This window comes from Musca domestica, unplaced genomic scaffold (genome assembly GCF_030504385.1).
Source record: "Musca domestica strain aabys unplaced genomic scaffold, Musca_domestica.polishedcontigs.V.1.1 366, whole genome shotgun sequence".
Lineage (NCBI taxonomy): Eukaryota > Metazoa > Arthropoda > Insecta > Diptera > Muscidae > Musca > Musca domestica.
In genome coordinates this window covers 159,631-180,142 of record NW_026712320.1, presented here as the reverse complement: position 1 = coordinate 180,142, position 20,512 = coordinate 159,631, and the positions used below count along the sequence as shown (strand labels likewise).

Sequence of the window (20,512 nt, the reverse complement as noted above, 5' to 3'; positions counted from 1 at the left end):
TTTTATATTGACCTGGAAGAGTAGTTGAAAAAAAAAAACATTTGGTGGAGATTTCTGAGATTTTTTGCGCATAATTGTTTAGAGTTTTCGATCCCCAAATAACATTTAAATTTCTAGTCGACATTTGTGCAAATAAATACCTTTACTGCTACCGCTCTCAATTTAAGCAAAAAAAGTATTTTTTCCCATCGAATTCTTTAAACATTTTTTAATTGGTCATCGCATCAACGAGAAAAAAATTAAATTAATTTCAACAAAAAAGAAAAAAAAACTCAATTTGTTTTATAAAGATAACATAAATTGTTTGTTCAGACCTTGTCCAAAAAAAAAAAAAAAAAAAAAAAAAAAACTGAAACATTTCGAAGCTGTTACTTCATCAAAATCGACAATGAAGACATTGTTTTTTTTTAGTGTGGGTTACTAATACAAATTTTATTGACATAGTCTTGAAAAATGTGCACAAAAACAATGCCACAATTTTCAAAAAAAAGTCATGTTGATTTTTCCCACCGAGATAAGAGCAAGCGCCCTCCCGAAAAAAATACAAAACATTCCATTCTCTGGTGAATCATTCATGCAACCATTCATCCACCCATTATTCAAGTAATTTCATTATTTATTTTAATCGAAAAAATTTTTCGAAAGAGCTGGAGGTCGGATTTTTGTTTTTGTTTTGTAAAAATAAATATTTAAACAATTTGTTCGATATTTTTTTTTTTTGACCGAGTGCAATGAATGAATTCGTTTGTTATTTGAAAACATTCAAAATGCATAGGGGGGAGGAGTTATTCTAAGAAAATTGAAATTGGAACTTGGGTTCATGGTCACAATGACTCATGGGATCCTTGTTCATAATTTGTGAAGAGATAAATTATCCACATTAATACTAGAGGAGGAAAAATTGTCCACATTGATATTATAAGGATAAATATTAATCTTCCAAAAAAAGAAAGAAAAAAAAAAACAAGTAAAAAACAGTTAAGTTCATCTGGCCTACGCTTTTTATACCCTCCACCATACGGAAGGAACTTGAAAAATATCAAAAAAAAAATCCGCCGAAAAATACAGCTCAATCGAAAACTTTTATAAGGGAGCTATACGGAGGTGTGCTGCTGGATAAGTAATTTTTGTCATAGGCTGTAGTAACAATTTTCTGTCATAGGTCAATTACGAACTTCAAATAGCAAATTTGATGCAATTCCGGGAATAATGTCGCGAAGATCCCAGAAATACCGAATATCTCGAATATTTGGGTGCCAGGGGGTAAAATATTCAGATGGAACTCCTTGTGTGAATATTCAGACTATTCCATTGAAAAATGAGGCTAAAATAATCAAAATACCATGGTATGGGGGCTATACGATATTATGGACCTATATAAGAAATTTTTTTCAGGAGGTAAAGTTCTCACAGAGAACACCTTGTGTGGATTTTCAGATAAGGCCATTGAAAAATGTGGTTAAAATTATCAAAATACCGAAAGTCGGGAGGTACACTTATATGGGGGATATACGATATCGTGGACCTATATAGACAATTCTCTTTCACGGGGTAAAGTACTCAGAGGGAACTGATTGTGTGGATTTTCAGACTATTCCATTGAAAAATATGGCTAAAATCATCAGAACACCGAATATGGGGGCTATACGATATCGTGAACCGATATAGCCGATCTTCGAACAAAAGACAGATCGGTGCAGAGGTAGGCATTTGCACCCTGATTCCGAAAAAGTATTTTTATTTTCTTGGGGACGGACCGGATATTTGATTCGAAAATCCATACACTTTTTGGACTCCCAAAATTGGATCATTTTCGACTTTAAGTAAATTCAAAAAAAAAAAAAAAAAGTTAAAAAGTATCGGTCTGTTATGCCGACAGATCTAGCGTTGATGGAAATATTGAGATGTACCAAGTCTGAATGGAATCGAATGTTAATTTCGCATATTATGAGCTTCAGTGATATTCAAAATTTTGACGGTTTGTGGGGGAGGTACCAGAAAGAGTGGACCGATATGTTCCATCTTCACAGCAGATCTTGTGTTGGTAGATATAATGGGATTTGTGAAATATGAAGAGAACCAGATGCTTATTTCGGATTTTATAATAGTTTTGGTTATTCAAAACTTTAGCCCTTTGTGTGGGAGGTGCCGGAAGGAATGTTTCGATCTCTACCATCTTTATAATAGATCTTGTGTTGATGGAAATATTAATTTCGCGTTTTATGAGCTTCATAGATATTCAAAATTTTGACCCTTTGTGGAGGAGGTACCAGAAGGAGTGGAGTCCATCTTCACACCAGACCTTGGGTTAATAAAAATATTGTTATGTGTGTGATTTGAAGGCAGTCGGAATCTTACATCACATTTTATAAGAGTTAAAATTATTCAAAAATTTGGGGAGGGAGGAACTTGATGGAGCAGACCGATATTGTCCATTTTCCCACCTGACCTAACACTGATGGAAATATTAGGATTTTCATAGTTGGAGAAAAATCGGATTATACTTTTTCTTTATGTGCAGTAAAATATTTTTTGAAAATTTCGACCTTTTGTGGGGGTGGTACCAAAAGAAGAGGGCTAATATTGCCCATCTCCGAACTCGATCTAAGTTTGATAATAATATTCTGATGTACCAAGTTTGGACCAAATCGGATACTTCCTTCGAGAGTTATCGTGCGCACTAGCCAGCCAGACGGACAGACAAATATCGCTTGATCGACACCTAATGTCCTGAAACGCATTTTGTCCAAAGAGATCTAGGTTCTAAAATCGTTTTTTCGGTGAGGCACGTTTTGGCCGTATCAAATGATATATACCCTCTCTAGCCACATGACTGAGGTTATACAAAACCGGGCCCAAGAAATGAATAATTGTTGGCTAGGAATTTTCATTAGCATTAGCCACATGGCTGAGGGTATAAAAAATCTGGGACCAAAAAATCAAAATTTGTTGGGTAGGTATTTTCATTAGTTTTCAAATGATACCTATATTGTACATACATATGTTTATCCCGGGCCATCGACCCGGACTTTAGGGTCAAATATCCGATCATCCGGGCCCGTCCACCAAGAAAAAAAAATACTTTCCCGGAATCAGGGTAAAAATATCCAACACTTGAAAAGTTTTTAAATAAAATCGATAGTTTTTACTTAACTAAAATTAAACCAAAGTTTCCTCCTTTTTCACATTTTTTGAAATTGAAAAAAATCGAGAGTTCCTACTAAACTAGAGCTGTTCCCTACACTCATTATCTGCTGGATCTTTACTGTGATTATTTTCTGTGTGTTCCAAATTTCCAAGTTCCAAATATGGTACAAAGTTTCAATATTAAGTTGAAAGTTTCTAAAATTGACCTGTATTCTAATACACTTCCAATTTGCAAACATTTTGCACTGTGATGGTAATTAAATTTAATTTTGATTTTTCAATTCTCAGAATTCATGTCTTAACCACTTTGGACTTTAAAACAACACACCTTCGGGTGGCACAAACTTCTATGGCATTAAATTAATGGCGAATTTTCAGGTGTATTTGTTCTCAAACCAGTAAAACATTTATTCAAAATTAAATACTAAAATTAAGATAGGTACATATCTATGTGCAAAAAAACAGAACCGGTCTTGAAATACTCGTTCAAAAAAATTTTGAATATGTATTTGTGAGGAAAGATGACGACAACAACAACAGCAAACAAAAAACTGGTAGACAATAGAAAATATTATAATGATATTCATGATGTTTTAATTAATAATTTTTGTTTCGGTTTGTTTGGAATTGTTGTTTTTTTTTTTAATTTGATATTTAATTTTGCTGTTTTTCCTAATGATTAATAAATTTTCAAATAAAAAGCGGGAGTATTTTTTTCAATATTTTAAATATTTTGAAATATTTGAAATTATTCAATTTATAAATTATCTTCTATTGGCATCCCTAATTTAAAGAAAGCATCCTTTGGGAATTGCTTTCAATTTGGTAAACATTGTGCCTCTTTCTCTCAGAGATATGAAGTATAAATTTTAAAGAGAGAGAGCATTGGCTGCTCAGTGTAGGGTTTATAAACATTTTCCTAATGATTAATAAATTTTCAAATAAAAAGGCGGAGTATTTTTTTCAATATTTTAAATATTTTGAAATATTTGAAGTTGAAATTATTTAATTTATAAATTATCTTATATTGGCATCCCTAATTTAAAGGAAATTTTCTTTTGGGAGTTGCTTTCAATTTGGTAAACATTTTGTCTCTTTCTCTCAGAGAAATGAATGACACATCTCAAAGAGAGAGAGCATTGCCAACTCTGTATAGGGTTTACAAACATTGAGTTTTAGGGTAAGTTGAGAAGATAATGCATATTTAGATAGTAATTAATTTTAATTAAAAGGATATCTGGGTATTTTAATTAAAAATGCCAGCCAATATTATTTTCAGAATCTATCAATGACCCTTGCCATTCTACGGATAATCCCACAAAAATTGACAAATTTTCCATTGAATAAATCGCCATCACTTTTCTTTCATTAAAATACCCATTGTTGTTTTCGCTTGTCTCCGACAAAAAGGGACACCCATCACTTGAACTAAGTTAATGCCAGCACTCTAACTACTTATGTTTTCACCCCTTTCTCGTGGGACCACTTGAAAAACGGCTCATAGTGGGCTCAACTACTGGCAACACTTGAATTTCTATATGGGATTTTTTTTTTGTTTCTGAAGACTTCCAGTGACAGCAGGAAACCAAATTTCAAAACATTTGACAGATAAGTGTTTTTCCAGTCAGCATCTTTAGATACCATTTCTGGTGCACGCACAAGCATCACAGAAAGAAAATGGGTTTCCCAAGAAATGTGATGCGTATTTCCTTAATTCGAAAATTCCATATTTTTTTAGGTATTATTCCACCCAGAAGCAGTTTAGAAGAACAAAACAAATGAAGAATGAAATAAGAAAGGAAAAGAAAAATAAAAGAAACAAAACAATTGTACACTCACGTGCGAGTAAAATGGAAGACCCACAAAATAAACTAAGAAACGCCAGACAAACACTGCGGGTGATAGTTTTTCTAAGGCACGCACAGAGCTAGACACACGTAGAGTGATACAGACACACACACACACCTAGACATGCAGGCCCATTAGCTGTAGACTCATAATAAAATCATTTAATGTAGAAAAAGAAATAGTGCCAACTCAGGTAGAAATCAAAAATATGTAAATACAAAAGGTGTTCAATTGAAACCAAAAAAAAAGAGAGGACTAGAAATATTTTGTTGGGCAAAATTTAGATAATCAAAAAAATATATAAAACCAAAATTTAACAAAATTTAGAATCACATAAATTAAAAAAATCTCAATTTGGATAGTTAATATTTTATAGCAAATACAGACACATTTAATTTCAAGAACGGCAGTAAAAAACCAATGAAGAATGTCTAAAAGTCGGGCGGGGTCGATTTTATGACCTTTGCTTTTTCAATAGAGCTTTATATAACAAGTAATGGGAGCTATAGCTATGTCCGAACCGATTGTCACCAATTTTGACATACTTGTTTCTAAGCTTCATTTTGTCATAAGTGCCAAATTCCATCCCATTTGGGCTAATATTACACGCTTGATGCACAATAAAAGGCAAATCGGACGAAGATATGTATGGGAGCTATACCCAAATCTTAACCGATCTCGATAAAATTTTGGAAAGATATTTCTGAGCTGTATTTGATATATTTCTCCAAAAATCGTTTTTACAGAGTGCATATTACAGCTGTGGAGAACAGATTCGGATGAGCAATTTATATGGAAGCTATAACTATATCCGAACCGATTTTCACAAATTTTTACATACTTGTTTCTAGGTTTCATTTTGTCATAAGTACAAAATTCCATTCCATTTGAGCCAAAGTTACACGTTTGGTGCACAATAAAAGGCAAATCGGACGAAGATATGTATGGGAGCTATACCCAAATCTAAACCGATCTCGATCAAATTTTGGTAAGGTATTTCTGTGCTGTATTTAATATATTTCCCCAAATATCGTTGTTACAGAGTGCATATTACAGCTGTGGAGAAAAATATAAAAAATCGGATGAGCAATTTATATGGGAGCTATAGCTATATCCGAACCGATTTTCTCCAAATGTGGAATGCTGGTGTCTATGTTTAATTTGGTCGTAAGTGCCAAATTCTATCCCATTTGTATTAATATTAAACGTTTGGTGTACAATAAAAGGCAAATCGGACGAAGATATGTATGGGAGCTATACCCAAATCTTAACCGACCTCGATAAAATTTGGCAATGGTATTTCTGAGCTGTATTTGATATGGTTCCCCAAATATCGTTGTTGCAGAGTGCATATTACAGCTGTGGAGAACAAATATAAAAAATCGGAAGAGCAATTTATATGGCTATATCCGAACCGATGGTCACCAATTTTGACATACTTGTTTCTAGGCTTCATTTTGTCATAAGTGCCAAATTCCATCCCATTTGGGCTAATATTACAAGCTCGGTGCACAATAAAAAGCAAATCGGACGAAGATATATATGGGAGCTATATCCAAATCTGAACCGATCTCGATCAAATTTGAGAAAAACATTTCTGTGCTGTATTTCATATATTTCCCCAAATATCGTTGTTACAGAGTGCATATTACGGCTGTGGAGGACAAATATAACAAATCGGATGAGCAATTTATATGGTAGCTATAGCTATATCCGAACCGATTTTCACCAATTTTTACATACTTGTGTCTAGGCTTAATTTTGTCATAAGTGCCAAATTCCATCCCATTTGTGCTAATATTACACGCTTGGTGCACAATAAAAGGCAAATCGGACAAAGATATATATAGGAGCTGTATCCAAATCTTAACCGATCTCGATAAAATTTGGTAAAGGTATTTCTGAGTTGTATTTGATATATATTTTTTTAAATATCATTGTTACAAGGTGCATATTACGGCTGCGGAGGACAAACATAACAAATCGGAGGAGAAATTTATAAGGGAGCTATAGCTATATCTTAACCGATTTTCACCAAATTTGACATACTTGTGTCTAGGCTTAATTTGGACGCAAGTGCCAAATTCCGGAAGAAGATATACAGGGTGAGATGAAAAAACTGCAACCAACTTCAGACTGATGTCATTTCTAAGCCACTCGTCCGACAGCTGTTAAAATTATTCCAGTGACAGCTCATTATATTGTTTACAAGCGTACAAAAGCATTTTGGTGAGAATTTTCCCGGAAAAAGAGTTATTCGTAATGGAATTCAAGCGTGATAGTGTGATTTCTTAATATTTGGCTGGGAAGCCACAAGTGGCTATCATTAGAGCATTCCAGCATTTAAATGTGAATAAATCTTTTGTGTCTCGTACCATCGTTCGTTACTTTGATACTGGTAGCCGACGTCAAGGAAGTGGACGGAAGAAAAACAGCAACATCAGCAGAAATGGTTCGTCGAAAAGTAAAGAAGCTACTTGATCGAAACCCGCATCGCAGTGGCCGAAACATGGCTCGTGAGCTGAACATATCGTAATAATCCATTTGGCAAATATTGAAAAATGAGATCGGGGTAAAACCATTGAAATTCCAAAAAGTGCAAGAACTTACACTGCAACAGCAGGAAAATAGACTCAAAAGAGCTGTTTCGCTTGGCCGAATGTGGTGAACTGCCTAATTTGGTTTTCTCCGTTCTCCAATGAGAAAACGTTCGTTGTCCAGTAGTTTGTAAACAAACAAAATTATCGTGTTTACTTCCCAAAAAGGTCAGCTGCACCTTCGGTTGGCCACAACAATTCAAGCGCCGGCAATGGCGATGGCGTGGGCCGCCATAACAGCCGATGGTCGCTCTCCGGTCGTATTAATCGACCGTGGTATCAGAATAAATGCCGAATATTATCGCGAAAATATTCTGGAGGGTGTATTAAAGCCTTGGGCATGCAAACATTTTGGCCGCAGACCTTGGACATTACAAACAGGACTCAGCACCATCCCAATCAGCACGCGCCACCAAAGAATAATTACAAAATGAGGTTCCTCGCTTCATTTCCAGCGCACAATGGACACCAAAATCTCCGGATACCAATCCATTAGACTATAGTATCTGTAGTATTTTGGAAAGCAAGGATGGCACTAAAAAATACCAAAGTGTCAATCACCTCAAGCAAGCGTTTCGCCGGAAAAGTGCTAAAAGACCACAAAGCAACATTCGTGCAGCGTGTGACGCTTTCATTGGCCTTTGAAGGCCATAATTCGTGCCAAAGGTGACCAATTCCAACAAATCAAAACTTATTCTAAAATTTGATGCTATTTCCGACATTTGTTGCTTTCATTCAATAAAATTTAAAAAAAAATGTAAAAATTATGATGTTTGAATTTGTTGCAGTTTTTTTATGTAATCCTGTACACCCTCTCTAGCCATATGGCACGCTTTATAGATTTTCAATTCCATTAATTACGTACGGACTTTTTTTAAATTGTTTCCGTACATTACAGATGGGCCACACTTCAAAATCATTTCGAAATAAAAACAGCATTTCAACCATTTTCCGAAATCTGTAAAAAATATAAATTTAAGCTATTTCTAATTGCTTTAAATTATAATCCAAACCTTGTCAGCAAATTGTTACCCACTATCGAAGGGTTTCATTTCACACTAGCTTTTCTCAGTTTCCTTCTTTTTATAAAATTCAATTTTTAACAATTTTATTACATTTATTCATCAATTATCCACTTCTTTCAATAATTTTCCTTATTTTAGATTATTTCTCGAATAATTTTCCATATTTTATCAAAGTTTATGGCGCAATTTAATCATTTGCCACATGCAATGCAATTGAATGAAGGGTTCTCATCTGGCAGCTCTATGAGAGGAGATAAGGAATATTTGTGTGTGAGATGCGATGAGAGAGAACAACAAATCTGTCATTAGCTCTCTTCTTCTATTTCTTCACAGAATTAATGAACACTTGTTTGATTTTTTCCCACTGCAAGGAGATAGGAATGTATACGTTGTTCTTGTTTTTATTGTTGTTGCTTGGTATTATTACTCCACGATAGAACGATAGTCCTCATGCCGAGGAGTGTGTGTGTGTGTGTGCGTCTGGGATTACGTTATCGATAACACACAGTAGTGTACCAACAACAGCTGTAAACAACAAAACGAAGCATTGCACAGAAATAACATCACTAATGAAACCAACAACAAAAAATATGGAGAGATTAACAACAAAAAAAAAAGGTAGAAAAGGAAATATAATAAAATACGCATTTATGGAATTTTTAATCAAAGCACAAAACAAAGAGACAAATATGATATTACAAAATGATATACAACTTTTTTATGAAATTGAAAAAATACACAAACAATTGTGGGAATTTTATGATGAAAAAAAAAACAGTTTTTGTTGTTAAATTTAAAAAAAAATCTGTGGGCGTCTAAAGGTTGGTTATGCTTTTTTCTGTACGTTTTATTCCATGGCATATAGATGAGATGCATACATACTACGTTTAATGTTGGCATTATGTAGATTGTATGTATGGGTGTGTGTATTTCAAATGTTGCCCCCTTTCCATTGTTGAATAGCAAATGATTGCGTTTTTTTATTCAACTTAATTGCAGAAATATGTTATCGCAATATTCTTGTAAAGGCGAGGGTTGTCCCCTTTATTTAGCTGATGCAAATTTCCAGTTATTCTTAGTATTCCAATACACTATGTGGTTGTTTTTGTTTTCGTTGCACTACCAACTTAGATATTGACATTTACCGATATTCAATATTACTCACTTTTATTTATTCTTTGTTGTTATTGCGGTTTATTTTGTAGTTTTGTATTTTTTTCTTCTTTTTTTATTTCCTTTTCCTTTGGTAAATTTAAGCTAGGTACCACCATATTTCACATTTCATTTGTTGTCGTTGCTGCTGCCTTCAAAATCATTACAATTTTTGGCATATCCATTGAAAAACTTTCCATTCGAAATTTTCTCCATTATATATATTTTTTCTTGGTTTTGTAAATAATATTACTTTTCTCCTTGTTGCATTCACTTTTTTTACACTTTTCTGCTATTTTTCGTTTTGGTTATTTTCTTCTTTTTAAACTCTAATCGCGGCTGTATATTTTTTTTTTCTTTTTTCGTTTAACATCTACACAACAACACCGTGAACAAAACTATTCAACCACTCGAGAGTTATTTTGTTTCGTTGTACCCTCTGGCTCTGGCTGGCTGGCTTGATGGTCTCATTAATTCATCTACTCATATAACCAACACATTAATTTTGTGTGTGTGTTTTTTTCGTTTTGAACAACAACAAAGCATAAACTCTTGTACGCTCTCTCTCTCTCTCTCTCGTACTCATTGGGGGAGCCTCATGCGACACACACAAAAAACTAATAACACCACTTCACTTACTGCATACTTCACACAACATGATTGGAAGAAGAAGAAGCAGCAGCACAAAAATGAAGTAGAAAAGAAATTTTTTTATTCATGCAACAGAAAGAGGGAATGAGGAACGAAAAAAAAAAGAGTCGTCGTCGTCTCGTTTATGTGTTGGTGTTCGTTTTGATGGAAACCAATGAATGTTGCTGCTTGAGTTTCTTTTTAACAATATTTCTTTAATAAATGCATACTTTTTTCCATATATTCCATTTGCTTTTGTTGTATTGCACTTTACTACATTTATTTTTAATGGGTTTTTTTTAAATAAAATGCACTTAATTGTGGAAAATTTGATTTCTATTTTATTTCAACGAACGAAAATAAGCAAGGAAAATCGTACTCTACGTGCAAAGAACCGAGCCACACTGACATTTTGACGTTAGATTTAGAGTTGTATAGTTCACAAATGAACTAGTTTCATTGCAAGGAGCTTGTGGACTAGGTCACTTAATGGGGTTCAGTGAACTAATAGCACGTTCAGATATTCGAAATCCTGAAATAAAGGCAGAAAATTAATTTTACCAGATAAATAGATAGGTTTGGAATTACCATCCGCTCGAAAACCTCGTACGAATTTACGACACTTGCGTTTTCAAGAACTTAAAAAGAATTTTCTTCCAAAATACCGAGTTTTGATCCAAAATTGAATAAGAAAAATGACGTTAACTCAAGTCAGATCATATTAAAACATAGGTAATTAATTTCATGTCTAATTTGAAAGTACTGGACTTGGTTAGAGAACATTAATTTTAAACGTCTTAAAGTGTGGATGTGTGGATGGATGGATATGAACTTCGGAGTAAAACCTTAACAATATTACCAAAATGGTTAAGTATGACGAAGTGTAGAAAAAATACATAGAAATTGTCTCTCCGGAATAAGGGTGAGGGTACATTAGCAGCTTGGCATCATGGCTAGGCATATTAATGTCAAATTATAAAGCGAAACTACGGCAGGATTCGAGTGCGGCTTTGGTATCCCTTTATGATACTTCACAAAATATGTCATGCGAAGATTTCAAGCTGCATATGTACCCAAACCCTAAAGCTGCAAGTACATAAGAAGCTTGAAGTCATGGCTAGGCATATTTTGTAACATTTCATAAAGGGAGTACAGAGCCGCACTAAAATCCTGCCGTCATTATCCATTATTAATGACTTGACATTAATATGCCTAGCATTGACTTCAAGCCTTTTATGTACTTGCACCCTAAGAGTTTTTACGCTCTGCTGAGTGACGCAAGTAAGAGCAAATTTATTTTTGATATATAATATTCCACACTTCATACGAAATATTCGATTTTGCAAAATAGATTAGAGTTTCATTTAAACAAAAAGCGTTATTTTCATTTTAAATGCCATAGATTATATGTCAAATTAATGACATAACCAGTTATTCTGTGGAACGTATATTATTCCTTATAATTTTTTTCATATTTTTCTTTATAATATCTTTTTTAAATTACTATTTTCAGCACCAAAAATTAAAAAAAAATATTAAAGCCCGCAAAAATAAATTTTATGGCTTATCGGCGTTGCAACATCATAACAATATCTGATAATCACTGTGAAATGATAGCAACATAGTTACAATGCCTTACATACTCATTGCTGCAACATTTTTATGTTGGCAACTCCCTTCTGGCGAAATTTCGATTTAACGGCACATGAAAAGAAATGCTTTAAACGAAGTGGTTATTTATATAAATTAAAATTGATTGTGAGCAATTAAAAAACCTTTAAATATTTTTAATTTATCTTATATATATTTAAAATGTTATGAATGAAGAGAAAGCGCAGAAAAATAAATGTTCTTCTCTGCGGCAATTATATGGCATCGACGGCGTTGCAACATAATGGTAACAGCTGCTAATCACTGTAAAATGATAGTTGCATTGTTATGTACGGCACTACCTTCGATGTTTAGTTCTTCAACATTTTTTCTTTTCATTTTTATTTAAATAGTTGGTTATGTTTTACGGCGTAAAAAATGTTTACACCAATGTTCAATGCAAGAAGGACAGCACTTTGTTTACTCTCTACTATTTCAATTACCATTTAAAAAAATATTTCTTCCGAATAAATAAATCTATACGTTATGATTTTTTGTTGTATTTATAGTATATGATTGCCGCAACGCCATCATTTTAATATCTGCTAATCACTGTAAAATGTTGTCCCTTATATCTTCGCATGGCAATACCTAACGTTCGATTTCTACCAAATGTTCAAGATGGCAACTCCCATATACCATAATGAAAAATTTTGTAGTGTTATGGTATTTCATACCAGTATTTCGGGGTCAAAGTGGATAACTTATATTTAAGTTACGATCTTTTTTCATTAACAAACCAAAACTCAATTAAGGCAAATAGTCATAAAAACGTGTACTTTTTTTGGAAACTCAATCTGTGCTGTGAATCTTTTATTTCTTGTATTTAAATTAGCTCAATTATTAAATTAGCTCTCGCTACTACAATTTATGGCATCAATGACGTTGCTGGTAATAACTTTAAAATGATGCCGCTTTTATTTACAGATGACAATACCTTCTATACACATTTCTTTCAAAATTTAAAGTTGGCAACTCCCCATTACCAAGTTTCTTTGTGATTTTGATTAAATTAGTTAATTGTAATTTAATGCTTCGTGAAAACAAATGCTGCAAAAAATGTGTTTGTTTATACGAATAATTATTGACTCCAAGCCCTTGAAGCAACTTTGAAGATATTACAATTGTGTGATGTTATGGCTGTTTTATTCCTGTGCAATATGTTGCTCTTTAGCTTATTCACATTTCACGACAGGAAGCACGCTAATATTTTAAACTTCCGTGGTCGCCATATATTCCAAATGTTGTTGTGAACTTTTTAATCTAGAATTTTTATTAAAGAAAATATACTATTCTGGCTACAGCAATTTTTTAGCATCAACGACTTTGCAATATAAGCATGTAGTAATCACTTTGAAATGATAGAAACTATATATATACACATGGCAATTCCTTTCATGCTTATTGCTTCAACATTTTTTAGTTGGCAACTCTCTTGTGGCGAAGCTTCTGTGTCATTTTAATAAACTAGTTGATTATAACGGTACGCGAAAAAAAATTTTCGGACGATCAATTTATTTATTCGGATTAGTGTCATTGTTAAACTATAAAAGAAACTTCAAATCTATAAAAATTTTGTAGTGCTATAACCGCTTCAATCCACAAACCTGTAAAAAGCTGTTCGGTAGTTCTATTTCCATTTCAAGAGGATGCACGCCAATATTTGCAACTAGCATGATCCCCATATACTTTAAAATATTGTTCCGTGCAAGAACCATGTTCGATACTGGAAATGGCCGATGTTCCATATAAAATGGTTTCGTGAGGTAAGTATTTCAAATGATTGGTGGGTTAGAATGTTCATAATTTTGTGGTTTTTGTATTTTAGGTATGCCGGGATGGCAGACAAAATGTGAATCATATTAACTTTCCTATGTAAAACATACAAAAAGAAAAAGGCAGACAAGTAGTCTTTCTCGAGAGGAATATCATACCCTGTGTAAGTTTCTGGAACAAAGATTTTCAAATATGCCATGGTTAGCAACAACAGAAACATACGGACGTAGTCATAAACAAGTGTTAGTGGCCGTGAAATCTTTTTTTAAACCGACCCGTTCCACCTTCTGAGCCCGCCATACGGGAACTTTTATATTGAGAATTTTGCAAAGAAGATAAGTCTACATTTATTAAGCTCCCGGATGTTGGCCGCAATTATCCGCAACTTTTTATTTTACAAAACAACAAATAATTTAAATAATTTCTGAACATTTGCCAAGGCTATTAATTAAATGAAGGAACTTATCAAGTCCATCCAGTCTGCTCGTTTATACGCTTGGCACAAAAATGTTCATCCAAACGGTTCAAATTCTTTAAAAGAGTAAGAAACTAAAATCTGTAAAGAGCCATAGCACCTCAAAAGTGTAATTTGTTATGGCAAGAAAGACCGCTTATTATGACAGTAACAAGAGTGTAATTTTTTAAATCTTCAACAAGTTGTTTGCATCAGAAAAATAGTAATTCTTACAAAGTGACTTTTAAGGCAGGGAACATATTCAATGGAATTCTTACAGGTAAGTGATCAATTAATTTAATATTTTTTTAGTTATTTATGTAAATTGCATTATAATTATTTTTAGATTCCTAAAATTTTTGCATATCATTTGCCATACTCAAACCTTATAATGATTTTAAAACTGGGGAATCCTTTATTAACTACCATTACTTCGAAAAATTTTGAAGGTCCTTGATACATTATAGACTACTAGACATTATTGTAACCTCATCCGTATGCTTTCAAAGAGGATATCTTCTTTCATAATACCAAAATGCCTCAAACTGGATACGTTGTAATATTCTCACCAAACTTAGGACAAATTTGAAGATTTACAATTTCGCTCCAAACCTTCTAAGGTTGATAAACCTCATATTACGCATAGTCTTTAGCCGAAAAAGTCGAAACTTGTCACATCGAAACTTTAATTTTAGGCTGTGTCAGGTTCGAAAATGGACAAACAGTTTCCACAACTTCTTCTAATTTCATCGCACATCGTCAAAATGCTAAATAAATTAATGCCTGATATATTTTCAATTTTTGAATATCTTATTCAATATTAATATTTGTATAAAGATGGGATGCCTCGCTCTACGCCTTTTAACTCCACAAAATGTATTTTTATACCATCAGCCATATGGCTACAGCGGGTATATATCATTTGATACGGCTAAAACGTGCATCATCGAAATAACGGTTTTGGACCCTATGTCTATTTTGACCAAATCTGTTTCAGGAAATTTAAAGTCGATCTAGAGATGTCCGTCTGTCTGTCCGGCTGGCTGGTTGCAATCGATAATACGGCCAAAATGAGCCTTATTGAAATAACGATTTTAGACCCTAGGTCTCTTTGGACCAAATCCGTTTCAGGGCATTTGAAGTCGATGTAGAGATGTCCGTCTATCTGGCTGGCTGGCTGGTATGCACGATAACTCTCCAAGAGAGTATCCGATTTGGTCCAAACTTGATACATCGTAATATTATTATCAAACTTACACCGAGTTCGGAAATGGGCAATATCTGGTACCTCCCCCACAAAATGTCAACATTAAAAAAAAAATAAAAATAATAATTGTCTGCACATGATGATCCGATTTTGCTCCAACTTCGTAATTTTTACATCAGTTCTAGATCAGGTGCGAACATGGCCCACTCCATCAAGTACTTCCCCCACAAAGGGACAAAATTTTAAATAATTATAACTTTTATAAAATGTGAAGTAAGCGTCCGATTGTCTTCAAATTTCACACATCTCAATATTTTTATTAACCCAAGATCTGGTGTTAGGATGGAGTACATCGGTTTACATCTTCTGGTATCTCCCCCACAAAATGTCAAAATTTTCAAAGAAAATAATTGTCCGCACATAGAGAGAAAGGATGATCCGATTTTGCTCCAACTTTGCAAATCCTAATATTTGCATCACTGCCAGGTCTGGTGCGAAAATGGACAATATCGGTCCACTCCTTCAAGTACCTCCCCCACAAAAGGTCAAAATTTTGAATAATTACAACTCTTATAAAATGTGAAGTAAGAGTCCGATTGTCTTCAAATTTCACACATCTCAATATTTTTATTAACCCAAGATCTAGTGTTAAGATGGAGTACATCGGTCCACTTCTTCTGGTATCTCCCCCACAAATTGTCAAAATTTTCAAAAAATATATTTTTCTGCACAGAAAGAGAAATGACAATCCGATTTTGTTCCAACTTTGCAAGTCTTAATATTTGCGTCAGTTCTAGGTGAAGTTCAAAAATGGACAAAATCGGTCCACTCCATCAATTACCTCCCCCACAAAGGGTCAACATTTTGAATAATTATAACTCTTATAAAATGTGATGTAAGAGTCCGATTGTCTTCAAATTTCACACATCACAACATTTTTATTAACCCAATGTCTGGTATTAAAATTAAATGTATAGGTCCACTCCTTCTGGTATCTCCCCCACAAACGGTCGAAGTTTTCAAGAAATATATTTTTTGCACAGAAAGAGAAACGATAATCCAATTTTGCCCCAACTTTGCAAATCCTAATATTTGCATCACTGCCAGGTCAGGTGCGAAAATGGACAATATCAGTCCACTCCATAAAGTACCTCCTCCACAAATGGTCAAAATGTTGAATAATTAAAACTCTTATAAAATGTAATGTAACATACCAATTGCCTTTAAATTACACACATCACAATATTTTTATTAACCCAAGGTCTGGTGTGAAGATGCAATATATCGGTCCACTCCTTCTGGTACCTTCCCCACAAATTCTCAAAATTTTGAATATTTATGAAGCTCATAAAACACGAAATTAGCATCCGATTCCATTCAGACTTGGTACATCTCTATATTTCTATCAACACAAGATGTGTTATAAAGATGGTAGAGGTCGGACCATTTCTTTTGGGACCTCCCACACAAAGGGTGAAAGTTTAGAATAACCAAAACGATTATAAAATCCAAAATAAACATCCGGTCCTCTTCATATTTCAGACATCCCATTATTTCTACTAAAACAAGATCGGCTGTGAAGATGGAATGCATCGGGTCATTCCTTCTGGTACCTCCCCCACAAGGGGTCAAAATTGTGAATATCCATGAAGCTCATAAAACGCGAAATTGACAACGGATTCCATTCAGACTTGGCACATCTCGATATTTCCATCAACACAAGATGTTTTATAAAGATGGTAGAGATGGGACCATTCTTTCTGTTACCTCCCCCACAAAGGGTCAAAGTTTCGAATAACCAAAATAATCATAAAATCCGAAATAAGCTTCCGGTTCTCTTCATATTTCACACATCCCATTATTTCTACTAATACATGATCTGCTGTGACGATGGAATATATTGGTCCACTCCTTTTGGTACCTTCCACACAAAGGGTCAATATTTTGAATACCAATGAAGCTCATAAAACACGAAATGAAGATCCGATTCCATTCAGACTTGATACATCTCTATATTTCTATCAACACAAGATGTGTTATAAAGATGGTAGAGATCGGTCCATTTCTTCTGGTACCTCCCCCACAAAGGGTCGAAATTTTGAATTACCAAAACGATTATAAAATCCGAAATAAGCTTCCGGCTCTCTTCATATTTCAGACATCCCATTATTTCTACTAAAACAAGATCGGCTGTGAAGATGGAATATATCGGTCCATTCCTTCTGGTACCTCCCTCACAAAGGGTCAAAATTTTGAATACCAATGAAGCTCATAAAACGCGAAATTAAAATCCGATTCCATTCAGACTTGGCACATCTCAATATTTCGATCAACACAAGATGTGTTATGAAGATGGTAGAGATCGGACCATTTCTTCTGATACCTCCCCCACAAAGGGTCAAAGTTTTGAATAACCAAAACGATCATAAAGTCCGAAATAAACTTCCAGTCCTCTTCATATTTCACACATCTCAACATGTTCAATAATACAAGGTCTGTTATAAAGATGGTAGAGATCGAACCATTTCTTTTTGTACCTTCCACACAAAGGACCAAAGTTTTGAATAGCCAAAACGATCATAAAATCCGAAATAAGCAATAATAATACTTTTAAGAATAATTTTTTTAAGAAGTTTATTTTAGAGAGCAAACAGATAGTTTGAACGCGTTCTACCAGTTGATCATAATCGATCTCCTCCCAAATGTAGTTTTTATTAGTGTTTTAATGCTTCCACACAAATAGATTCCAAAATCTAAGGTAATGCAATTAATTTACAATAATCAATAAAATACTTTAAATCCTCTGCTTCCTTCCGAACCACAGCTCCAGCATGAATACAACTCCACCGCAAGACAAACCAATTACCAGCAACATCCAAATCCAAAACAAATCATGTGCCGTGAATACCTTCAGTTCCACCATGGGATTTAGATTTCGTAGAGAAATCCACTTGAGTTTTAGTAAATCGGAAAATGCACTACGATACCAGGCTTGCCGAAAACCGTAAGCATGTACCCAATGGATGAGATCATTTAAGGGCTCCCTAAATGGCGAATTGAACTGCAGTTTAAAACCCCAAATGGTCATCGACAGGATGTACATTTCTTCGGGAGTGTAAAAGAGTTTGTTTGCAAAATGACTCTGCACTTGATTAATAACATTCCAAGATGACGAGCGAGCCAAGTAGCAGTAGCTGGTGTTAAGGCTGGCCCTCACTTCGAGCATATGTGAGGTGTTTGTAAAAATTGCATCGATATTCTTTTCATCGTAATAATAGCTAAGCTTATAAGCATCGGCAGTATCGACGAGCAGTTTGACGGGTGATCCCCGCTGGTCCTCAAAGGTGCGTATTTGCCGGTGATATGGTGGACTGGTGAAAAGGCTATTCATTCTGGCCGAGAATTGGGTACTTATGTGGAGGCCAACAAAGCCCACCAGCAGATAAATTATTCTATGGCTAGCCCATTGATGTTTTGAACGCATTTCACACGATTGACCCAATACCCCGGGCAGCACCTTGTCATTTAGCAGCAAATTCAAATATTGCCAAAAACCATCAACACAGAAATCTATGAGGCAATGCACCGAGGATAATAGCAATGAACTGGCCACCAAACAGCCAAAGAAATATGGATCCAAGAGAACACTAAATATTTCACGTAACTCCAATTGCTTTGAAAGCGGAACCATAATCATTATAGCCGATAATTCATATACATCTGACATATTAAACCACCGGTCATCGTAGGCACTGTCCAAGGCCATGGGTATGTCCAAGAGATTGGCATCAACCATATCGTTGATTATGCTGAAGTGGGGAATTTGATTGCCCACCTGCAGCGGCTGATACATTTGCAGGCTTGCATTGAAGTGTTCGGCAAAGAGTAAGACCATTCTGGCCACCAGGCCATTAATTCTGATATTTTTCTTCTCATTATTATCTTCGTACAAAAAGGAATGAGGTGAAATTTGGTCGGCATAGGTTACAAGGGTGGTGTTTTCCAGGTTACGCCAGTGTTGGTGATAGTACAAATCGTCCTCTTTGTTTTCAGAGGTAATCCAATGGTAATTCGGATAGGGTTTTAGGAAGTACAACTGTCCGGGTTGTGATTCAATGAAATTCAAAATTACATTTGTCATTTTGTAAAGACGGCTTTTGTTTAAAATGGTATCCAGAAACCCTTCTTTGTCACTGACGCCCTCCACCAGCCACAATATCCTTACTTGACGCATATAGTTCAGGGTTTGGGCCATTGCCTCCATTATTTTCTCATCCATCAAACCCGAGACGAGTATCACAGCTAAAATATTTGAATTTCCAATTTTATGTTTGTATTCGAATACGACATCCTTGGTGATTATGATTTTCGTTAGAGGAAATCCACAGAGTGTTTTCAGTAGTTCAACTTCTTTTATGTCGTTGTGTTGGACAATTAACAGGCCTTCAAATGGTTGTTCTTGCCAAATATCCCACAGCAAGTTTTCGTAAGTCAACATAAATTCGTCGTCTTTGGAGTGCTGTTGAGTGGTGAGGTAGTCTATTAAATGTTCGCTCCACGTGCCCGAGACAAACATTGCGAGCAGCAATAGAAGTTCCTTTGTTGATGACATCTTATCAATAACTAATTCGAAAAGTCCTTTCTTCTCAGGGTTTTGGTAGGTTATGTATTTATATTTTCCATAAGGAACAACAATTAATTTACCTTTACGAATGTAGGGAATATCATTTATTTTTGAAATGAAAATAAAGAAAAATATTTTGGAACCGAATTGGATTAGGCTGGGAAGTGTAAACATCAATGGTCCCCGGAACAAAATATTACGGCAGAAAGTAGAATACTAATATTTATCCAAAGGCATCACACATACAAGAATAAATTGGAAAAAATACTCTTAAACATGTATGTATTTTTTATAATTTCTAGAGCATACTTTTAGGCGCTTAACAATAAACAGTGGTTTTTAAAGAAATTTCTGTAGGACCATCACAACAATAAACCTAGATTTTGGATTTTTTAAAGAATA

The 20,512-nt window shown here is 34.5% G+C and overlaps 2 protein-coding genes across 5 annotated transcripts in view; both read right to left on the bottom strand.

The window, feature by feature from the left end:
* LOC101891421 (rap guanine nucleotide exchange factor 2) overlaps nucleotides 1-10,799 on the bottom strand; it is a 73,294-nt gene extending 62,495 nt beyond the window's left edge. For 3 of the 4 annotated variants that reach the window (XR_009342860.1, XM_059126084.1, XM_059126083.1), the window contains exon 1: nucleotides 9,783-10,799. The gene's annotated coding sequence lies outside the window, so the exon portion shown is untranslated. The remainder of the gene's footprint in view (nucleotides 1-9,782) is intronic. The other variant, XM_059126082.1, reaches the window with a different exon arrangement.
* Nucleotides 10,800-18,222: 7,423 nt separating this feature from the next.
* On the bottom strand, nucleotides 18,223-20,098 carry LOC101891246 (uncharacterized). The gene has a single exon (XM_011295861.3). It carries the CDS (start codon nucleotides 20,096-20,098, stop codon nucleotides 18,281-18,283), a length of 1,818 nt encoding a protein of 605 aa, XP_011294163.3. The 3' UTR covers nucleotides 18,223-18,280.
* Between the last annotated feature and the right edge of the window lie 414 nt (nucleotides 20,099-20,512).